The sequence below is a fragment of the Notothenia rossii genome (genome assembly GCF_949606895.1).
Source record: "Notothenia rossii genome assembly, chromosome: 10".
Classification (NCBI taxonomy): Eukaryota; Metazoa; Chordata; class Actinopteri; order Perciformes; family Nototheniidae; genus Notothenia; species Notothenia rossii.
In genome coordinates this window covers 31,306,208-31,327,897 of record NC_136908.1, presented here as the reverse complement: position 1 = coordinate 31,327,897, position 21,690 = coordinate 31,306,208, and the positions used below count along the sequence as shown (strand labels likewise).

Genomic DNA, 21,690 nt, shown 5'->3' with positions numbered 1-21,690 from the left:
GGGGGACACTCCAGAGGTGCTTCATTCGCTGCAGAAGCCTGCTGTTTTAACCTATTGGTTTATAAACTGCAGAACTCGCGGCATTCCTCTGTCCCAGATATGCCTCCTACACACGGTCATAATAACCACGAGCACCGTTATAACGCCTCGTGTGGACAGCATGCACACACCTCTCATCCCCTGGGCGTGTATGCGCCTCATGAGGAGAGACGGAGTGAAAGGCAGCGTGTGGAAACTCCCTCGCAGCCCTTTTGCCTCACGGGCAGCGGCGGCGATGGCGTGGCTCGTCACCATGAAGACCATTACGGCACTTCACAGAGAAGCCTCTCCCCCCAGCAGTTCCATGGGATACAAGAAACACTCCTGTCATCCCAGGAACAGTGTCTTGCGCGGTTTTTACCCCCGCTATTTTTCTAAATCTCCTCTGTCCGGTGCGCGCGCTGTCCTGCTATGTGGCGCGCACGGCGGCCTGGCGCCGTTCTCAGCGCCTGTTCGTGCACTATAGAGAGAGCTCGATCGGGCAACCTCTGTCTGCACAACGGCTGTCACACTGGCTGTGTGAGGCTGTGTCACAGGCATATGTCTCCTCTGGGGTGGAGCCCCCGGAGAACATCAAGGCACACTCCACCAGAGGAATTTCCTCCTCCACGGCTTTGCACGGAGGAATGTCAGTGGAAGATATTTGCACGGCTGCATCTTGGTCTTCCCCCTGTTCATTTATTCATTTTTATTTGAGGGATGTCTCCCATTCCTCTCTGACACACCCTGTACTGGGTGTCCTGTCGGGGTGAGTGACGTCAGGGAGCCAGCTGTGCGCCTCTCTCCTGCCTTTTGGCACGCGGAGAGCGGCCCATTTCCCCTCTTATAGGAGGGATGTTCCTTTTTCCTCTAACACACTTTGTACGGAGTGCCTGGTCAGAGTGAGTGACGTCAGGGATCCAGCTGTGCGCTCTCCTGCCTGTCTGCACGCAGAGAGCTGCTGTTCCCCCTCTATGATCGCTGGGCAAGGTGGGACTTTCGTCTCTACTTTCTCACAGCGGCCGGTATGTATTGTTCCCAGCCTTCACCCCGTCGGGAAGATAGGCATGTTTTGCTATGTTCCAGGTACGGTGATGAGCCATTACGCATGGCACATCAGGCAGGGGGGTGTTATTGAGCAGGTATGTCTGTGCTTCTAGTGCTGGGCGGACCCAGTGGGGCGCAGACTACATCATGCTTCGCCTTTAACCCAATAGCGATAGCCTTAGAGGGCGAAGCCATATACGAAATAGAACTGACGTTACCTACTGTAACCTATGAGTAAATGGCGCAGCCCTCTAAGTGCGGGGCCCCACTGGCTCTACGAATAGCTGAAGAAAAGTTATGTTGTATGGGAGCAGATTGCCGGGCCACCTTCCTATTTATACCGGAAGGAGGCCCGAGGGTGGGGCCCACCTTGCGGGTGGGCGTGGACTACAAGTGTTTCAGTGCTGCGCGGGGGCGCAGGGGGATTACCCAATAGCGATAGCCTTAGAGGGCTGCGCCATTTACTCATAGAAGCTGGGGTTACAGTAGGTAACCTCAGATCCGTCTTGTGTAAAACTCTCGCGAGAGTTTGGCTGAATGTCACGTGGCTGAATGTTTACGTTTGGCAGGCAGCCTTTCAGTTACGATCGTTAACATCAGTGGGCCACAGCAAATGATGATGAGAAGCTAAACTATCTATTAATTATGTCAATTACAGGGAGTGTGATTGTTGAAATAGGGTGTTAGCAGTCTTGTTGGTGTTCAAAGAAGAATGACAACACTGTAGATCACCAACACTATGGTTTATTTTTTATTCACAGGCAAGTCAACGTTGTCGCAGTAAAAGTCCCAAGATAGCTCCTGGTGCAATAAAATGTTCCCTTGCAGTGTTTTACTATTATGTCTGAAGTTTCTCAATGAATATTGCTGCTGCATTAATGTGTATGTTGCATCATGTTACTGCTGTAGATGTGTTTCCGAGCCGCTCCGATTACAACGAGAGTTACAACGAGAACGTGACGTCATGTTTACACTAGACGGATCCTTTCTAGCCATAACCGAAGAGCCGGGTTATTGCTCTACTCTGCTCTTTACTCTGCTTTCCCTGTTTCCTCTGTTCTCCTCTCCTCATCTTCTCCTCATACTCTCCTCCTTTTGCTGTCTCCTCTCCTCTGTTCTCCTCATCTCCTCTCCTCCTCAGACTCTCCTCCTTTTACTGTTACATATTTAGACTGTAATGACAGCTTATGATATACTTTTTATAACTACATCAATCACATGCAATGGATTAAAAACGTTGTTTTACTTACCACCTCTTTACAGCTCCATTCATCTCCAAGCTTCCAACATTCACCTGGCGGTGGTGCCTTGGATGAAAACAACTTTTGAGATTATACAATACAACAACAATAGTTAACATCTATCCACAGCAATAAGCACAATGAGAAGACTAATGGTCTCTTTTATACCAATTTCTATTGGAGTGAAATGAACTGTGCCATGTCACATAGGATTGGAATGGATGATTGGCTGTGTTTTGTGAATATAGAGGAGATGGCAAAAGTAAAACTTTGTTCTTACCTAAAGCATCTATCCTCCTCTTCGTACCCCTGCCTGCTCCTCCCGCATTAGACTCTGGGGACTTAGCTTTTAAAATCTTGTTCAAGCTGTCCACTCTGTAGTTGGATCTCATGACCTCAGCTTTATGACCCACCCGGCCTGAAAAAGGGTGTCTACGATGGCTGGTACTGAGAGGTGTTATGGTCCTCTTCTGCCTTTTGTGTTTGGGGGGCGTGAAGGTGAGAGGAAGACTACTGTCATGTGGGGTGTGTTGCTTTACGTCCTCCAAAAGATCATTTAGTCTTGATATCACTGTACACATGAACGTCTCATCCTGTAGGTGGTATGTGTGCTCAGTAATTTCCCGCAATAAGGTCCCACACTGCTGTCGTTTCCTAGAGTTAGAACGACGTCTCCTCTCGATCTTCCCGCGATCTTCCTGCGTCCCGCCCACCCTGACCTTTTCCGATTACAGCCGAGCCGCTCCGATTACAACGAGAGTTAGAACGAGAACGTGACGTCATATTTACATTAGACGGATTCTTTCTAGCCATAACCGAAGAGCCGGGACGCCAATACGGAAGTGGCACACACTGCAGTTCATATATTGGCCGATAGGGACTGACTGCAGAAAAGAGCAATTTCCATAGACCCCCATGTTAAAATGCCCAACTTTACAGCAGAAAAAAACATGTTTCTACCCATGGATGCAATAAATATTATTATGAATATAGTTAGATTTCACCTTCATGATTATGGATCTGTGAGTGAATTGTTTTTTAACACAACCCTTTTATTTATATTAGGTCTTAACGTTTTTACATAAATTAGGACGTGGTCACATTGAGTGACGGCTCTGTGAAGTGACTGCTGCTGTTAGCTTCTTGTCTCTCTGCTAGCTGCTCCGTGAAGCAACAGGCACTCTGCCTGTTCAGCTCATCCAGGGAACACAACTTCCCCCCGACCGTGTTTGTTTGTTCTTCATGCTCATATATCGGACTATTGTGACCCGCTCTGCGGTTGAAACAGACGGTGCATGAATGCGGTTTTGCGGTAAGTGAAATTTGAGTACTTATTTATGTGTTAATGATTTTAATCAGCTACGTATTTAATGTTAAGGCTTGGGTTAGTGTGTAAGCGAGTGGTAGCTACATCGGTGCTAACGATGCTAATAGTAGCCTGCAAGTTAAAAAGATAGACTATATTTATAAAGGTTAAAACGAAATAGACAAGTGTTAAGCGTTAAGTGGGATAATACTGTTGAACAAACGGCTTCTGTTTGAGGTTGATAAAATAAGGTCATCCTTGTAACTTAGAGAGATATTTTATAATGTAAGTAGGAACTGTATGCATCGCTAAGGTTAATTTAAATTGGCTATGCTCAAGTATGTAGACAAGCTAATGTTGAAGCAGTGTATGTGAAATCAACCTCACAATAAGATGTGTGTATATTACAATTATTAATGTCATATTTCAAGATGATTACTTAGATATTACAATATGGTTGGTTGATCTGGAGTTCATTATTGAGCTTACACGTTAACGTCACAGTCATCTGAAGAACGAACCCAAACCTTGTTGTTTTTATGAATTGCATTACCAAATGGGTATCAAATAAACAGTAAGCATTGGTAACACAACTTCCAAAGTTACAGTAAAATAAAAAGGACCCTGACTCGGACAATACACAATCCAACATGTTCAACAGAAGAGAATCAGTTATATTGTTTGTACACATGGTACTTTACATATATATATCTGTTTGTTTAAGGTGTCCAGGTGATGCAGACAGGCTGGACCAGAGAGTGAGAGACAAAACTGGACTCCTCACAGCAGTGGACTTCAGCACAGGTATAAAAACTCTATTTTTCATACTGTACAAAGAATCAAGAAAGATATTGGTTTAAATGAATGAAGTATTGACTTTAATACACTGATATACATTCCATTAAACAATACTAGATCACCTACGCATCAGTTAAGTTGAGGGGCTTTTCATTACATTACATTGCATTTAGCTGACGCTTTTATCCAAAGCGACTTACAATAAGTGCATTCGACCAGGAAGATACAACCTTGAAGAAAACAGAATCATATACAATGCAATATGATTTTGTCAGCTTTCTAATTTAATGTATTGAAGGCAAAGATATTTAACACAGTGAGAACTGCTACTATTTATCTCTCAATATTGTCTGTAAAAAACGTGGTAAAAGTTATTCTTTCAGTGAGACAACAGAGCAAGCTTCTACAGTTGCACTACATTTTGATAACAGTTCAATATTTAATATTTAATGTTGATTCATACTGTTAATTCATAATCTGATTGTGTTTGTAGCTCGCTGTTGAAATAAATAAAAAAACATTACAATTACAAAATAATTATATCTACAGCCCCTAAACTCACAAACACACCGCTTTCATAAATAACACACTTGTTCTGCAATAATATGTTTTATGTTTCCTGTAATTTTTGTTATGAAAGGACATGCCTGAAAGACACTACATGTTCTACTTCACTGAGGGTCAAGAAGAACATCCAAGAGGAAAATTAAAAGCTGATGCTATGAGATTTTAAGACCAGTACACTAAGAAACTACTTTTGTTGCAAAAACTGTCAGCTGATCGAATGCAGCTATTTCCACATCTACACTCCATCAGCTGATTATTTGTATTTGCCTCGCTTTATGAGCTTCACATCACTTGTGCCTTGTACCGCAGACTTTGCAATGTCACAAATAAATGGGGCCAATCTTCAGTCAGATGTGAATGTGTAATCTAACATTTTCAGTAAGAATAATGGACGAAAGGAGTGCAAATACAAATACAATTTATTGAAATGTGAACCAAAAGTTAATCAAATGTTTTAAATAAAAAGCACATATGGACAGAAGGTGTAAACCTATTAAATGTATAAGTAAACACATTTAGTCAAATAAAGTGACAGACTAGGCCTGTGCAGTTGGTATCAGCTTTGCCTGGGCTCCTCCATCAGGCCTGGTCCTCCTCGCAGAGGAAAGACCCTCAGTCCTCTCCGGGCCAAACCAACAGACAGGACGTCCATCACACGGAGGTTTCTCCCTGAAGTCTCTCCAGCTTTCTGGACACCACGCTGTCTCAATCCGTCCACACTGAATATGAGAGGGGGAAAATGAAAATAATAAATGCTTTAGACCAGGGGTCATCCCCACTACTACTTCCACACTACTATATCAACACTTGATTCCTGTCACATATTTGTTTACCATCTTTACTAGTGTTTTACAAAAGTAGCAATTGAGTCTTCACACTTTGCTTTAATTTGAAATACCACAGATATTCCATTTATTTGTTTTCTAATAAAAATAACATCAAAGCTGTCAAGGTAAGAAACATCTGCCTAGTTGAGGTGATTGACACTGGCAAAGGTGAGTTCAAAATTATAAATTATAGGTAGGCCTGATGATGATAATAATAATAATAATAATAATAATAATAATAATAATAATAATAATAATAATTGTGTGCAGCACTTAATAAAGGTCAAATAAACAGGCCTATAAAATAAATAAAAAACATCAAAATTATAATAACATGAGTAGGCTAATAGAACTAGCCAACTCTTATGCCTATCCAGGTGAGCATGTTCAGTTAACATTTTGTTTAGGTCAAGGTGAAAAGGACATGAGCAGTGTAGGCTCAAAACTAAAGCACAACAATAATACAGAATAATGGCAATCAAAATCAGTAGCCTATATGTAGGTGAGCTGGATTTGTACTTGTTGATGAATTGTGCTGTCTTTGGGATGGGATCAGCAACAGCAATCTCCTCTCCTCACTTCAGAGTGCCTTCTGGAGCCCTGGCATGGAGGGATGACGGAATGAACACAAGAAGCACCATATTCAGTAAATGGCAAGACATGCTGCTGTCTGCTTTTCTCTGTTACATAATTTTACAACATATGTAGCAAATTAAAAAGAGCCTTCACATTTCATATTTATAGCAATTAAAATCAGTAATTTTTAAAATCAGTGTGAACTGTGTGTTTGCTTCTGGCTGATGAGAAGTTCAATGTCTGGTTGCAGTCTAGTGGTAGCCAGTCTCAAGGTCTGATGCAAGTGTTTATCTGTGAGTCTGTTCCTTGTTGTATTCTTGGTTTGCTTCATGCGGGAAAAGGTTTGCTCACAGATGTAGGTGCTGCCAAAAACTGTGGACATCTTCATTGCATGCTGTTTGATGTTTGGGTAGGTTTCCCCTGGGAGCGAAGCATAGAACTCAATGAGACTGTCAGGCTTGAACGCATCTTTAAGGATATCACAATTCTGCAACTCGGCTAGTTCAAACTGAAGAGAGGGATGGGCATCATTTATGGGGCAGCAAAGGGGTTCTGGAACAAACGTATTGCTTTACCGTTGACATGAAGCTCACGGAACCGCACACTGAACTGCCCCTGCAGCATTTCCAGTGCATCCTTGCACTTTTCGACTGGGAACGGGACAGGTGGTTTCTCAGCGCAGTAGCTCCGGGTGGCAGGGAGATGCGTAAAGTCCAGCTTTTCGACCTGTCTCAAAAGCAGCACTAGTTTGACCTCGAACGCTTTGATGTGGGAATACAGGTCACTGATTAGCTTCCCTTTGCCTTGGAGCTGCACGTTAAGGTGGTTCAACATTTCAGTCACATCTGTTAAAAATGCGAGGTCCCATTTCCATTCTGGCTCGGTCAGCTCTCGTACCGTTTCACCTTTAGACTGCAGGAAGGTGTTGATTTCGGGTAGCAGGTCGTAGAAACGGCGCAACACTTTGCCTCGGATTAACCACCGGATTTCTGTGTAGTACAGCACATCCTCGTAGGCAGACTCAAGCTCGGAGAGGAAGGCCTGGAACTGTCTGTGTTTCAGACCATTTTTTCGGATGTAGTTGACACAGTGCACAACCACCTTCATAACAGACGCCCACTTCAAAACTTTGCAGCAAAGGGCTTGCTGGTGAATCAGACAGTGGACTTGTAGTGGGGGGGTGAGACCTCGTTCCTCGAATTCGTTGTTCAAGCGCCCTACTAGCCCCCTTGTCGTGCCAACCATACTAGGTGCGCCATCCGTAGTGATGCTGGCAAATTTACATCAGTCTAGACCCAACTCTTCCATTGTTTTGCACACTTGGACAAAAATATCCTCTCCTGTTGTAGTTCCTTTGAGGCTTTTTAGTGCTGCCAGCTCCTCAGACATTTCAAAGCTTTCGCTAATCCCACGAATAAAAATGAGCAGTTGTGCTGTGTCCTGCACATCATTGCTCTCATCCATGGCCAAAGCAAAAAACTTGAATTGTGACGCTTTCTTGTTCAGCTGCTCATAAACGTTGTCCCCCAATTCTTCTACTCGCCTGGTCATAGTAGTCGCGGAAAGACTCACACCGTTGAATGCCTCTCTCTTGTCGGGACACACCTCCTCGGCCACAGCAAGGATGCATTTTTTAACAAAGTCCCCATCAGTGAAGGGCTTCCCATGGGTAGCTAGTATGTGAGCTACCTTGAAGCTAGCTCGAACAGCAGCGTGGTTTACCTGGGTTTGGCGAATGAATGTTTGTTGTTGTGCTGCCAGTCCGCCTTTCATTCTGCGAATTCTGTCTGCTCCTGCTTGCCCTCGCAAGCTAGATAAGTCACTGTGGCGGGTTTCGTGGTGACGACGAAGATTATATTCCTTGAAAACCGCCACACTCTCTTTACAGATAATGCAAACGGCACGGTCCTTATACTGAACAAAAAAATAGTCGTTGGTCCACTGTTCTTTGAAAATTCTGCACTCTCTATCAACTTTTCGTTTAACGTTAGCCATTTTTGCTGTCCTGAACACTGACAGTTCTCTACGCGTGCGTTGTCTGTCACTCACTTGATCTCCAAGATGTCGGGTGACGACAATTCGGCAAATATAGTGCATTTTATTCTATAACTAAATATAATTTTTTTAACTGAAACAAAATCAACAAAATACCAAACGCAGACATGTTATTATTTTCCAAAAATCCATTTGAAAAAAATAAGCCATGACGACTTTTGGGGATTTGCCTCATAGGGCCGGTTCAAGTAGTGGGGGGCAGAGGGGGTGGGGGCCGGTCAAAGGGGGGTGGCGGGCCGGATCCGGCCCCCGGGCCGTAGTTTGGTGACCCCTGCTTTAGACAATAAGAAACATAAAGTTGACTGTTGAGTTGCTCAGTTTTTTTCGATTGTCAATACTATTACTGTATAACTAATATATCAGGTTAACAGGCACATTAAAATAAAGATTGGTCTTTAAATACATGTTGTCTTTTGAATTGTTTGTCTAAAGTCAAGGATCTAGAACTGGTACTTAGTTTTAATGATACAGTCTGGTTATTATGCTGTTTGGAGGAGGCCTCACAGTTAAGAGCACTAACTAGCTACCATCACATGTACCTTAGCTTGACTTAAATGTATTAAACGTATAATTAAGTGACATCAAAATACAAATAACTAATGTCATGCAAATATATTAACATTTGCTTGATTCCAGTGTTGAATTTAGCACAATTTAGCACAAACGTTAAGGGATTTTAAGATTCTGAAGTATTATGCTAAAAACTCAATAACTTAGATTATTATTTATAGTTTTGCTGCATAGTTTCATGTCCGCTTACCTTAGAAACGTAAAATGCCACGGCAGTGTGCAGATGGGGAGCATGTTAGCTTAGCTTGGTAGCTTCAGCTAGCTCTGGAACTTTCAGCTCAGTGGCAGCAGGGGCCCGCCTTGGCTCCGCCTCTTTGCCATTATTGATAGGCGAAGTCCCGCCCATCTACTTCCGACCCATGGGACCCCGGAAGCGGAAAATTATACACTGAAGTCAATGGAGAGAGAAAAGTCATCTTTCGATCCCGTTTGAATTGTACCACGAATGACACATATGATGTTTGTCAAATTAAAAGAACATTTTGCAAGTCAAAAAAATAAAAATGTGTCGTAAAACTGTGAAGTTACACATTTTTTTGTGTGAAACCGCTCAGTGAACTACAGGTCTCTGGTCTCGCACAATACGCGTCACCATCACAAAGATGGCCGTCACGTTAGCAAATTTCACATGTTTCTTTCAGAATGAGGCGAAAAAGTATAAAACGAGGTGAAAATCACTACAGGCATGTTGAGAGCTGTATATACACGAAAGGGGAGTTAGTCGGTTCTGTAAGAGCCAGCATGCGGGACCGGCTTTACAAGGTTTCGGTGAGTAACACGAGTGCAATGTGTAACGTTAATGTCAGCTAGCTAACATTAGCTAACAAGGTACACTAACGTGTTTTGTTTTAGCAACTAGTTTTCTCCTTAAGAACTTTGTGGTCTCTGTGTATGCTGTGGATAACATTAGTGTTCACAAGAACAAGATACACTCCCGTGTTTTAGTTTTAGTTGCTCTTCAGATTGAAGCGGCCAGTTTTTTATCGACTATATGTGTGATCTCCTTTTACATCTCGTTGTGTCATTTGAGTTTATTTGCTGTGTGTAGATTCAAGCATTTTGGTTATCTTGTCAATTTGTTTGGTTATCTCGGCACAGCTGTGTGTGACTCCCTCTGGTACACTGGTATGTGTTTTCCTAATGTAGAGAGCATTGATTAATTAATAAACTAAACACTGACTCTAGATCCTGACCAAATCCTTTTTTGATCAAATTTTTTTCCAAAATGTATTTTATATTATATAACAGCTGCACATCACAGACCGGAGTCTCTGCTGCTGTGGAACACAAAGGAGGCGATCATCCCCATCCCCAAACACCCTGAATGGCATGGAAATCTCCTCCTCCTGGAAAAATTCTACACCCAGCATATGCTCCCTGTGTTGGCCAGTAGAGAGGAGGACATTTAAATAAACATACTCTTAACACCCTCGGACTCTGCGTTGTGCTTCGTATGTGTGATGGGGTGTTATGCAGAGGGGAGGAAAACAGGACACAGCAGATTGGGATTGTGGTGGAGATGCTGAGCAGTTATTTAATTGTTGCATGTAATTATTAATATACTGCGTGCTTCTTAGTTATTCCATCTTTTGCTTTAACATGGATCTGTATTTAACTCTATATTTACTTGTTATCTACCACACTTCCTTCTACATCATACACCATCATTATACATGATGGTATATATAGGATATATATATTTGTATACATATCTGTAAATTGTATAATTTTATTTTTCGTATTTGGGATTTCTCTTTTGTCCACTCAAATACACTTGGCCCTTTCTCTTTTCCATGTGGAAAATGGCAGCTGCATATTCTGCTTTTCTCATCTGGCTCCCTGTCTGCTCGTCTACAATGAGACAATTATATAATTAATTACTAATAATCATTTAAACCTGTTATTACCAATATTTCACAAATTCTTCATGTAAACTTAAGAGCACAGCTGTATGTTGAGTGTCAGCTTTGCTTGGTTCATCTTACTGGGGGGCAGCTACATGGATGTCGGTGCAGTCCACAATCATTTTGCAGTTGAAGGCAGAATTAATGTATTATTGACTCAGAATGAAGCACAACATCATGTCATACAATACATTGACTTTATTTGTAATTGTGTAAAAAAAATATGAGCATTGATTAGCAAGCAGGACCTGCAGGAACAGAGAATGGAGATGGATGGAGCTGGGAAGAGAGAAGAATAAAGAAAACAGATCAACTTTATTATCAGATATTAAAAATTCAATTTCAAAACAAGTTGCCGCTCCTACAGTTTTCTAGTATGTAAAGATGATTTCACATGACCAATGCAAAATATCACACTCAATACATGTGTGTCACTCAATGCATTGTGCCTCTGATGTATATAAATAATAACCAAATACTATTACGTACAGTGGAAATCAGGTTGCCAGAGCAGGTCAGTCCAGTGTGCATGTTCCTCATGGTCTCAGCAGTTACAGGTGAGGTAAAGAAAATAAAAGAGAAAAAGGTCAGTAACAACACTTTAAAGTAACAACACTGAATAATTATCTATTTTAATAATTTTCTCTCAGTAATCACTCAACTACTGTCTTTCCACACTCACTATCATCACAATGAAACACGTCCAGAAGAATGTCATGCAAAGCTGCCTGCCTGCCTTCCTTCGACCCTCCCTGAACTGCCTGATATTTTAATGTTCAATGTTAACCATTTGTGCAGATAGCATGAAGTAGAAAAGATCGCTGATGCTAATGTGGCGTTAGCCTACCTCCCGCCCCCTTAGCACCTGGGGTAGGGGGCGATAGGCTACTCTTCAAATGTTTCACAAAATACTTACCATCATGACTACGCTTACTGTTTAACATGTTGGTTTACTTCATGTTAAGGCTAATACAAATGACAAGGCTAAGTAATGTAATGTAATGCAAACGAATGTGCTCGCTACTAGCTAGGTAACTAACTTGACTATGTTCCATGCAAAATATGTATATTACCTGATATGTTTGGTCCTGGTCCTTTCACCAGACGGGAAGCGATAGAACGAGCAAGTGGTATGCTCACTTTTGTGATTACAACCTGGTACAAAGCACACAGGCATCTTGTAAAAGTGAATTTATTGGAGCAATCTCTTATATTTATTGGAGGGAATAAAACAGTTATGAGATCTTCTTCTTCTTCTTTGCTTTAATTGCGAGTAGCAACCAGTCTTGGAGCATTATCGCCTATGACATCACTTACGCGACCCAGAATGCGATTTGGGATTTGTAGTCTTTCTAGTTGTGTATTTTTCATAGTCTTATATTTCAACAGTTTTAGGACAAACTGTGATTTTTTTTTACATGGAAATGATTGTTTAAGATTGACAAACATCATATGTGTCATTCGTGGCACAATTCAAACTGGATCAAAAGATAACTTTTCTCTCTCCATTGACTTCAATGTATAATTTTCCGCTTCCGGGGTCCCATGGAGGCTCCCGGAAGGGGAGGGACTTTGCCTCTCTATTTGGAGCAGGCGGGAGTTGAACTCTGACGTCAGTGTCGAGCCGTTAGTGGCCGACTCCGCCTACTAAGGTAGGGTGACCATATTTTGATTTCCAAAAAAGAGGACATGCTGCCCCCAGCCTCGAGATACTTAATGATACTCAACGTTTACTCAAAGATGCCTTATTGTTTTAAAGTATGCCTCCTCTGTATGGATATACAATTATTATTTATATTATTTTACTGTATATAACACAATAATATCTCTCTATAACCAAAGACACACCAAACCAAGGTTACTCAACAATCAACATGCTTTATTATGCCTAGAATTATCTCTGACAAATCTCAAATGCACAAGAATAACTTAAACATCAATCTGTAACAAAATAATAGCTCTCTTTTCAAGTCTTACTAGACAAAAATAAATAACAAAATATATGAAATAGTAGAAAATAGAAAATCCAGCTTTAACAAATAATCTCTTTGTATCTTGTCAATGTAAACAATAAAACAGTAACCTCACAAAGATACTAATGTAATTATTTTAAAAGTGCACTATGCAGTTTTGGATTTTACATTTGCATAATTGCCATTAGTGAACATAACCTAACATAACATTTGATTACCTAAATCAAACCAAACACATTTTGAGGCACCATGAACCAAATATAAGCCTACTTTAAATGTTTGTAAACACAATTCCAGGCCCTGTCATTGTAAACAACCACAGTGAAACGACAACTTTTCACATATTTCTAGCTTCAAACTGTTTTCTAGGGTCCCAATTTAAAATTAAAAGTTTAAAGTTTCTCTCCCACGGCTACATAGCTTTCTCTCTCTGCATAGCTGCATACTTCAATCTTCTTTATCCTGCTTTTCTTCTTCATCCTCCTTGTCTGCCCATCGATATTTAGCTGTGGAGCTGATCTTTCCCAGCAGGTTTCGGTTGCTCAACAAATAAGCATGAAAGTCTTTGCAAGACATGTCTTTCAAATTGTATTGCACAAATAGAATCCCCTTCAGTGACTCAACAGACAGCTGGTTCCTCTCCTTGGTCCACTGGCTCTGCATCAGTGAGAAAACCCTCTCAACATTTGCATTGTGAGAGGAAAGTGCAAAGACAAACTGTGCAATCTTCAGTAGTTCTGAGTAACATGCAATGCTTTTGGTTTCTCAAAATATTTGGTCCACTTCTGGTGCACCTGCATTCCACTGAACTCCTCATCACGGTTGCACCTTTCTGTGAATCTCTTCAGATTGGTGACCTGGTCAAAACACTTGACATAATCAATTACCACCCCCTTCTCTCCTAGGAACTTGATGCAGGCCTCCACATCATTCCACTCTGGTGGCTCACTCAGATCCATCCACGTGAATGTGGAGAACTCTTCCATGGGAGTCATCCACTTCTCCAGATACTCCAGACATGTACTGTACAGGCCTTGCACATCAGCACAGAACTGGTCATATTCCTTACCAAGTCCATCACTACGCTTTTGTGCCAGTAGTCCCTTAACTTTAAGGGACATGAAGTTGTTGCTCTTGCGTTCAAGAAGAATGGTGTGGATGCTGTTCATTATTTTCTTTACCTCCATAATGGAGTTCTTCTCCTTTTCCATGTCTTGAATGTGGGTGTGGAACGCAGACATGAGTGAGTGCATGTGCCAGAGGTAGATCTCACTGAATTCGTTTACAAAAAACTTCTTGATCACTGTGGGTGGTTTTTGCTGAGACAGAAAGAATGTCTTTAAGGCTGGAAACATCTGTATCATCCTCTCAATGCCTGGGAACAATGACAGCCACCTTGTCTTGCTGTGAGAAAGCATCCTTCTGTATTCAATGTCAACAAAATCACAGTACTCCTTCAGGCTCTCAGTGCGCACAGTGTAAATGTGGAAGAACTGGTAGATTTTGAACATGATATTCTCAAGGTCAATATCTATTTTGTCTGCCCCATGATGAACACAATTATTCAATATGTGTGCTGGGCAACCCACACCGATCAGAGTGTTCTTCAGCAGCAACCTCTTCAAATTTGCAAACACATTCTTTCCCCCTTCATCACGTAGGATTCCTCCAAAGTTTGTGTTGCAATTGTCGCCAGTAAATGCAATGCATTTTTCAGACAAATTGTTTTTTGCCAATGTTTCAATGAGATATTGTGCAATGGTTTCTGCTGTCTCATTTGGTGTGTCTTTAAACTCGATTAATTTTGTTTGCATGCCACCCCTCTTCCAGTCAAAGTACTGGATTATGATTGGGAATATTTTCACTGCTCCGTGGTTACTCCCGTCTGTAGAAACACCACAGTACTGGATTTCTTTAAGTGCTTCATGTGCGACATCAATCGAGTGGGGCGCTATAACACCATTGACAATGGCTTCGGTTTTAGTGCGCGCACTACTGAATTTTTTGGCAGTGTCAGAGTCTGGAAATGCTTTTTTTAGCAAGGCACTTGTGCAATCCATAGATCTGTAGCTGTTGTGATGTTTCACAGTGTGAAATGCAAACGCACTCTCCGCTGCATTTACAGCATCCTCTGTTTTGCCTGGTCTAACAAAGAAGTCTGTCAACTTTGCCGACAAACTCTCACCTTGCACAGCTTTCCTATGTTTGTCTGTGTCCATGTGCGCTTTAAGATCGCCTGCACCTTTATTGGACACACACACGTATGTGCAAGCTTTGCACACGGTGCACTCCGCCTCCCATTTGTTCCGACCGGGCCGGTACATTTGGAATTTCTTCTGCAATTCATCTGTAAAAGTACATTTGCGCTTTGGCATTGTGAATGTGAGCGGCGGTCCGCTCTGTCCCCTTCCTCTGTTTGTGTGTCAGCGTAGTTGTAGAGCCGCCCACAAAGCTTCAGACTCAGGGATTACGTCACACACGCAACAGAGTACCGTAGTATTCTGTGCAATTCGCCAGTCAATTTAAGTACATGCAAACGGTCTGCGAAACCCGGACATTTTCATGAATTTATAAACCCCCCCCGGACGACCCGGACAGGGCGTGAAAAGAGGACATGTCCGGGCAAAAGAGGACGTTTGGTCACCCTAACTAAGGGCTTCTCGGCAACTGCAGAATCCTATGGGTGACGTCACGGACCCTACGTCCATTTATAAAAAAAATCCCCATGCTTCAGATACGCCCACCGCCAAGCGTCAGTCAACGCGAGCAACGCGACCAACAACCAATCACATGAATCTCCCGCCCCCGACATACAAAGCAAAAAACATTCCATGCTAGCTATATATACTGTCTATGCCTGCTAGCTTTCCATTCAAAGTTAAAACGAGGTACACTGGATATAAACTCCCCAAACAGGCGAAAACCTACCAGTTTCACCCACTATCTCTGCCACCTCCCTCCATGCCTGGCTCCTCCGGTTTGTATCCCGGTAGATGAACAGAGACTGATCATACAGCACTGGGTGATTCACTACCGCAATGATTATTTTCTCCTCCATTTTATGGAACATGTAGAAATGACCTGCGGTATGGCTCTCGCAGCATACACGCAGTTTGATTGGCGAGCAGTTGTACTGGCAGATTTTCATAAACTGGATTTGATTGGCTGACGCTTCCGTCGAAGCTTCAAAAGTTGAACATGATTCAACTTTGAACATGGTTCAACTTTTGACTACGCTCCCCACAATGCAGTTCGGCGAAGCGTGACGTCACCCCATTCAAAGTGAATGGGCAGAAGCGTTGAAGCTTCAACGCACGCCGCTGTGTGGACGGGCCGTGTGGACGGGCCGTGTGGACGAGCCGTGTGGACAGACCCCATGTTTAAAAAGAAAATCTAAAGTTCGCTATCCTTGGTCACTTTGAAAAACTACAACATTTAATCTCTTGTATTTGTATGTGTAAGTGAATAAAACACAATATTATAATAATCTATGATTACAAAAAATACATTAAAAAGAGCCATTGTGCATAATGACTACTGTTTTTACTTTTGAAACTTGTAGTACATTTTTGCTGATAATACAACTGTACTAGTATTTTAAGACCAATGTATATCTACTTTTACTTAAAGGTAGGGCTGGGCGATATGGTCTCTAAATGATATCGCGATATTTACTGACTATATCGCGATATACGATATATATCGCGATATTCTGAAATGTCCTCTAAAACACATACATTTTTTTTATTTAACCCCTTTATGTTTATGATGATTCTAGTAGTCCCTGCAACATATAGAGAACCGCAGTGACGCGTCGTAAAACCCGGAAGTAAACTTCTTCTGGTTCCTTCTTGAAAAACCAATGCAAATTCTCCATAGGATTTTGGAAAATAGCTCGAAATTAGGTCTGTGGTTGACACACATTTAAGAGAGGGATCACGTTTTGTTCAGCCGGATAATCTCCACATGTCAACCCTACTTTTATAATTTTTGAATCATAAATCTAGTCGCCAAAAGCGAAATGCTAACGTTATGCTATAAACGAACAACAAGCCAGTACAGCAGCAGGGTCGCACAACTTCAACGTCACGCCAACTTAAGATCGTTTCAACTGACTTGCACTGAAACTGCACTTTGAACACTTTAAATATATTAACATTTTAAACTGTATACCCCGGTTATCTAGGCCCGTTTTGTTTAATGTATACCACGTTTATCTAGGCCCTTTTTGTTTTATGTATACATGTCACACTGTGGGAAACGATATTTCGATATTTCTGGATGTATAACACATGTAGAATTTTTGACAATAAAGCTGAATTTGACTTTCGCGTGCTTGCATATTTTAACAAAGCTTTTCATTTTAGCCACACTGAATTTAACTAGAAGTCATGGCTGTGTCAATTACCAGTCTGATATCGTTTTACAAAGATGACAAGAAGAGTGTAGATAGAGGAGAAAACCACTACAAGTCAGGACACGTTACAGTGCAGCCTAGATGAAGGTGTGCTTACCGGTGTTGTCAGGGCTAGCATGAGGGACAAGGTTTATAGTGTCGGTGAGTAGTGATAGCAAGAGTACCGTTAACCTTTTAAGACCGAGTTAATTTATTCACATTAATTCCCATCAACAAATCAATTGTATGTGTCACATGAAATCTTTATTAGGCAAGGCAAGTTTATTTATATAGCACTTTTCAACACAAGGCAATTCAAAGCGCTTTACAAAAAATGAAAGACATTAAGAAAATGGAATTTAAAATCAGTCATTAAAAAGAAAAGCTAATAAAATAAACATTAAAAGAAAAAATACATGGATAAAAGTTACAGTGCAGTCTAAGATATGAATAGTTCAATTAAGAGCAGTGACAAAAAGAAAAGTCTTCAGCCTGGATTTAAAAGTAGTAAGAGTTGCAGCGGACCTGCAGGTTTCTGGGAGTTTGTTCCAGATATTTGGAGCATAATAACTGTACGCTGCTTTTCCATGTTTAGTTCTGACTCTGGGGACAGAAATCTGACCAGTCCCTGAAGACCTGAGAGATCTGGATGGTTCATAATTTAGCAGGAGGTCAGAAATGCATTTTGGTCCTAAACCATTCAGTGCTTTATAAACAGCAGCAGTATTTTGAAATCTATTCCCATTACTCTTTGCTTTCTCCACTGCCTTGAGTGAGATGTGAGCTCTCAGATTATCCAGGATTAGCAGCATGGGATGGTCAGGAGTGCACTTAGTGTGCTTTATCAAGTGATCGAGGAACTCAGGCCAGGTGTCTTCGTTCATCCATCCTGTTCTGGTGGAGGCACCTTTGGCTCCTGGAGGTGCTCCTATCATGAAGTCGTCCTTAAACCTAACTCTGGGGAAGACAAACATGGGAGGTATGGCATTCCCAGCAGCATTCACTGCACACACCACAGTCACCAGTTCTCCTCTCTCAGCTGATGTGATAGAACCAACTTGCTTTTTCCCTTTCTCTGTCACAACCTGAATCAAGTAGAAAGTTTAGAATCAATGGCATGTGCAATCAGTAGGCTACTATTGGTCTAAAGGTACATTTTATTTTGTTGCAGTCCATTCATTTTTTTCTAGTTCACAGGCTCACAACATTACTAATAGCATTAGTTTCAGCATTCTGCCAATAGCTAGCTGGTCATTATCACAAGCCACTCAGTATCAGTCTGCTGCTCTCTAGTAGCTTACCTGCCGTGGCTTTTGTACTGTAAAGACGCCTGTTTCATCCACATTGTAAATCATGTGTGGAGGAAATGTGTGTCTGTTAAAGAAGAGAGGCAAGGGAAGAACCTTATCAGAATCAAAACCAAATCTTACAGGTAAAGCCTCCATAAAACATTTGCAACTAAAGAATTAATTCTGTCACCTGTCCATCACTACAGCCAGATTTGTAAAGAACTCCCCCACTGTAGTCTTATTGAAGGCTGTAGCCCTTCCCAGGGATGTTGCCTCCGGAGTTCGGACAGAGAGATGGCGACGGGCTAGAAAGCTGCCAAACCACTCTACTCCTAAAGAGTGGACAATTCGTTATTATAAGATAAGCTTTGTGGCAAGATCAGTTGGCCTAAGTTGACCTACAGAATCATGTGATCTCTTGCGCACCCTAGCCTACCTGCACATTGTTTCTCCATCCAATTGGCAGGGACAGGGATATGGTTTTTGTCTGCATATTCAAATGCCAGTTCACGGCACTTAACTGGAGCAAGGCCATGGAACTGGTCAGCCAGTTGTTTTAAATGTTGGGCAAGCTCCTCCTCCATCTCATCTGTCAGTAATCTTTTTGCCTCAGCTACTGCACCCCAGGCTACTGATTTAACTCTCCCTTTCTCTATTTTCTTAATGAATCTTTGGAGGGTTGTCTTGTCGATATTTTTTTCCTTTCCTGCTTGTCTTAAGGACTTCTTTCCTTGCATGACCTCTGCAGCTGCACTCTCCATCTCTGTGAGGGGTGTTTGGCCCCAAGCTGTCTTCCTGATGTATCGTCTTGGCATGATGACTTTTCTACAATGTTTATGACATTAAAATTAAAACATATGTATTGTAATATTAGACTAAAATATATATAAGACTAAACTTAACTTGTGCTTCATGTCGGGGTAAAGTGAGTCAGCGTCTCACTTTACCCCACAGCATCTGTCTCACTTTACCCCACAGCCACCATTTTAGAAAAAACAACATCTCTAGGCAATTCAGGCTAATCTTTAACTAGCATCAATCACATGGTTTTATATGTTGGAAGTTCATCAACATGTATGATATAAGTTTTTCAACCTGAATCAATTTGCTTTGATACTACAGTTGATTACGTTCGCAGTAAGAAAATTTACTTTTACATGCAACAAACACATTTTTGTGAAAAAAAATACTTACCACAGAACCAGCACCAACTTCTCCTTCATGACAAGTGGGGGGTGGGAGGGGCTTGAAAACATTATGGTCACATGACCGCAAATTTGTTTCTTTGCCTAGTTACAGCGGGTGTCTCACATTACCCGGTGTCCCACATTACCCCGCTCTCCCCTACTTGCTTTCAAGCAGAACACAGGGGAAAACAAACTTAGCGGGAGTGTTTACGTGTTCGGCGTAATGACGTACAACGGCCTCGACAATTTCTGTAGTCCTATTCAGCCATTCGGTAACAACCATCGTTTTTCAGACACGTAAACTCTTCAAAAATCCCCAGTGGGGTCACTGCTGACGTATTTAATGTCGTAGAACAAAACGTCAATTACCTCTTAAATTTGTGTCAACCACAGACCTTATTTCGAGCTATTTTCCAAAACCCTATGGAAAAAATGCATTGCTTTTTGAGGAAGGAACCGGAAGTGCTAAAAATGCTAATTTACTTCCGGGTTTTATGACGCGTCACTGCGGTTCTCTATACAGTCTATGGTCTGTAGCCACACTCGCAGCTCAACGAGGCTCCCTCCTGTCAGATGGAGGGAGTAAATACAGCGGCAAGCTTTGGGACGGACTCCACTTTCTCCGGCAGAAACAGGAAATGCCATAACTGTATGTAACAACGGTTTCAAATCAGCATCTCTTAGACAAAAAATGTAAATTAATAACTAAAATAAAACTCCAAACATCTTTCATTATGTTTGCTGGAACTACTTGTAAACAGCGTGTTTCCTGACGGACACACACAGCGTGACTCCGGTCAGGTAGAGACCGGTCTCAAGTCAGCACCGCTGCAGACTCGCTGTTTGAGGGCTTGATAGCCCACTCCCCCTCCACACCGCTCCACACTCGTTGGTTTGGAACAGCACTCAATATGGCGGACCCTCCGCGTGAACGCGCAAACGGAGGGGTAGGGTGTAGGGAGCGGTTTGGGAATGGGCCTACATTTTATCAACAAACCTCAAACCCCCAGGAAGTGCACCGGACTCAGATGAAAATATTCGTGGTGGCCAAACGGCGGCACTACACTTCCGTTTGGTAAATCGTTTGATATTTTTTTTTAAACTAAATAAACTACCCAGTATGAACACTTGTATAGCCCTTATTAAAAACATTCGTTCCTCAAGTTGTAATAATGTGCTAATAACGTTATTCTGAGAGTTATTTCCCTCTGCATTATGAACGTGCAACTAACCCACGGACCGCGCCGCCCGGCACGTTCATGTTACGTGTCCCGACCGCGTCTATCGTTTTTCCAACCCAGTTTAGATTTAACCACGCCCACTTCCGCATTACGCAAGGATCGACGTAGCTCTACGCGATAGCGTCATAGACTTCATCTTCGGCGGTCGCGTTAAAGAAGGATATTGAATAGTTGTTTTTTGTCTTTCCAAAGGATTTGTTGACTGAAAGTAAACGATCCTGTAATCAAAGCCATATCGAAGAGTCCTGAGATTGTATTACTGGTGTTTTATCATCTATAAATAGCCTGTGTGTATCCTCAAATGTCGTTTTCAGGACAAACAAAAGACGTTTTAAATATCTTATCAGAATAGCCTGTGTATCCTCAAATGTCGTTTTCAGGACAAACAAAAGACGCTTTAAATATCTTATCAGATCATCTGGTGTAAGTGCAGAATTATCTGACAGCATTATTTAATGATACTATTTTATATATATATATATATATATACACATTTATAAACATATATATATATATATATATATATATATATATATATTTAAGCAATATCTCACAACAGGCCGTGGTATACGCTCATTATATCACAGCTAAGAACCAATCAGATTGCTTGATTTGACTTGTACGTTTTATAAATATATATATATAAACACACACTTATACTGTATGTCTATTACTGTGTACTTCATTTATCTGAC

At 41.6% G+C, this 21,690-nt stretch overlaps 2 protein-coding genes and 2 long non-coding RNA genes across 4 annotated transcripts in view; 1 reads left to right on the top strand and 3 right to left on the bottom strand.

Moving 5' to 3' along the window:
• Positions 1-21,690, top strand: part of LOC307022543 — an 84,790-nt gene that overhangs the window by 15,116 nt on the left and 47,984 nt on the right. The window lies entirely within an intron of this gene.
• LOC307022875 lies at positions 5,379-6,575 on the bottom strand. The gene is made up of 2 exons (XR_013803496.1): positions 6,324-6,575; positions 5,379-5,696 (listed from the first exon to the last, which is right to left on the bottom strand). It is a non-coding gene; the product is annotated as an uncharacterized lncRNA (long non-coding RNA).
• LOC307022848 (uncharacterized protein) lies at positions 10,616-15,613 on the bottom strand. Its single transcript, XM_079655750.1, has 2 exons — positions 11,399-15,613; positions 10,616-11,188 (listed from the first exon to the last, which is right to left on the bottom strand). Exon 1 carries the CDS (start codon positions 15,255-15,257, stop codon positions 13,611-13,613), a length of 1,647 nt encoding a protein of 548 aa, XP_079511876.1. The 5' UTR covers positions 15,258-15,613; the 3' UTR covers positions 10,616-11,188; positions 11,399-13,610.
• LOC307022027 (uncharacterized protein) lies at positions 18,023-21,398 on the bottom strand (the record flags this gene model as incomplete). The annotated part of the gene is made up of 5 exons (XM_079654603.1): positions 19,004-21,398; positions 18,758-18,899; positions 18,580-18,652; positions 18,186-18,363; positions 18,023-18,045 (listed from the first exon to the last, which is right to left on the bottom strand). The coding sequence occupies exons 1-5, from the start codon at positions 19,380-19,382 to the stop codon at positions 18,023-18,025; spliced, it is 795 nt and encodes a 264-aa protein (XP_079510729.1). The 5' UTR covers positions 19,383-21,398.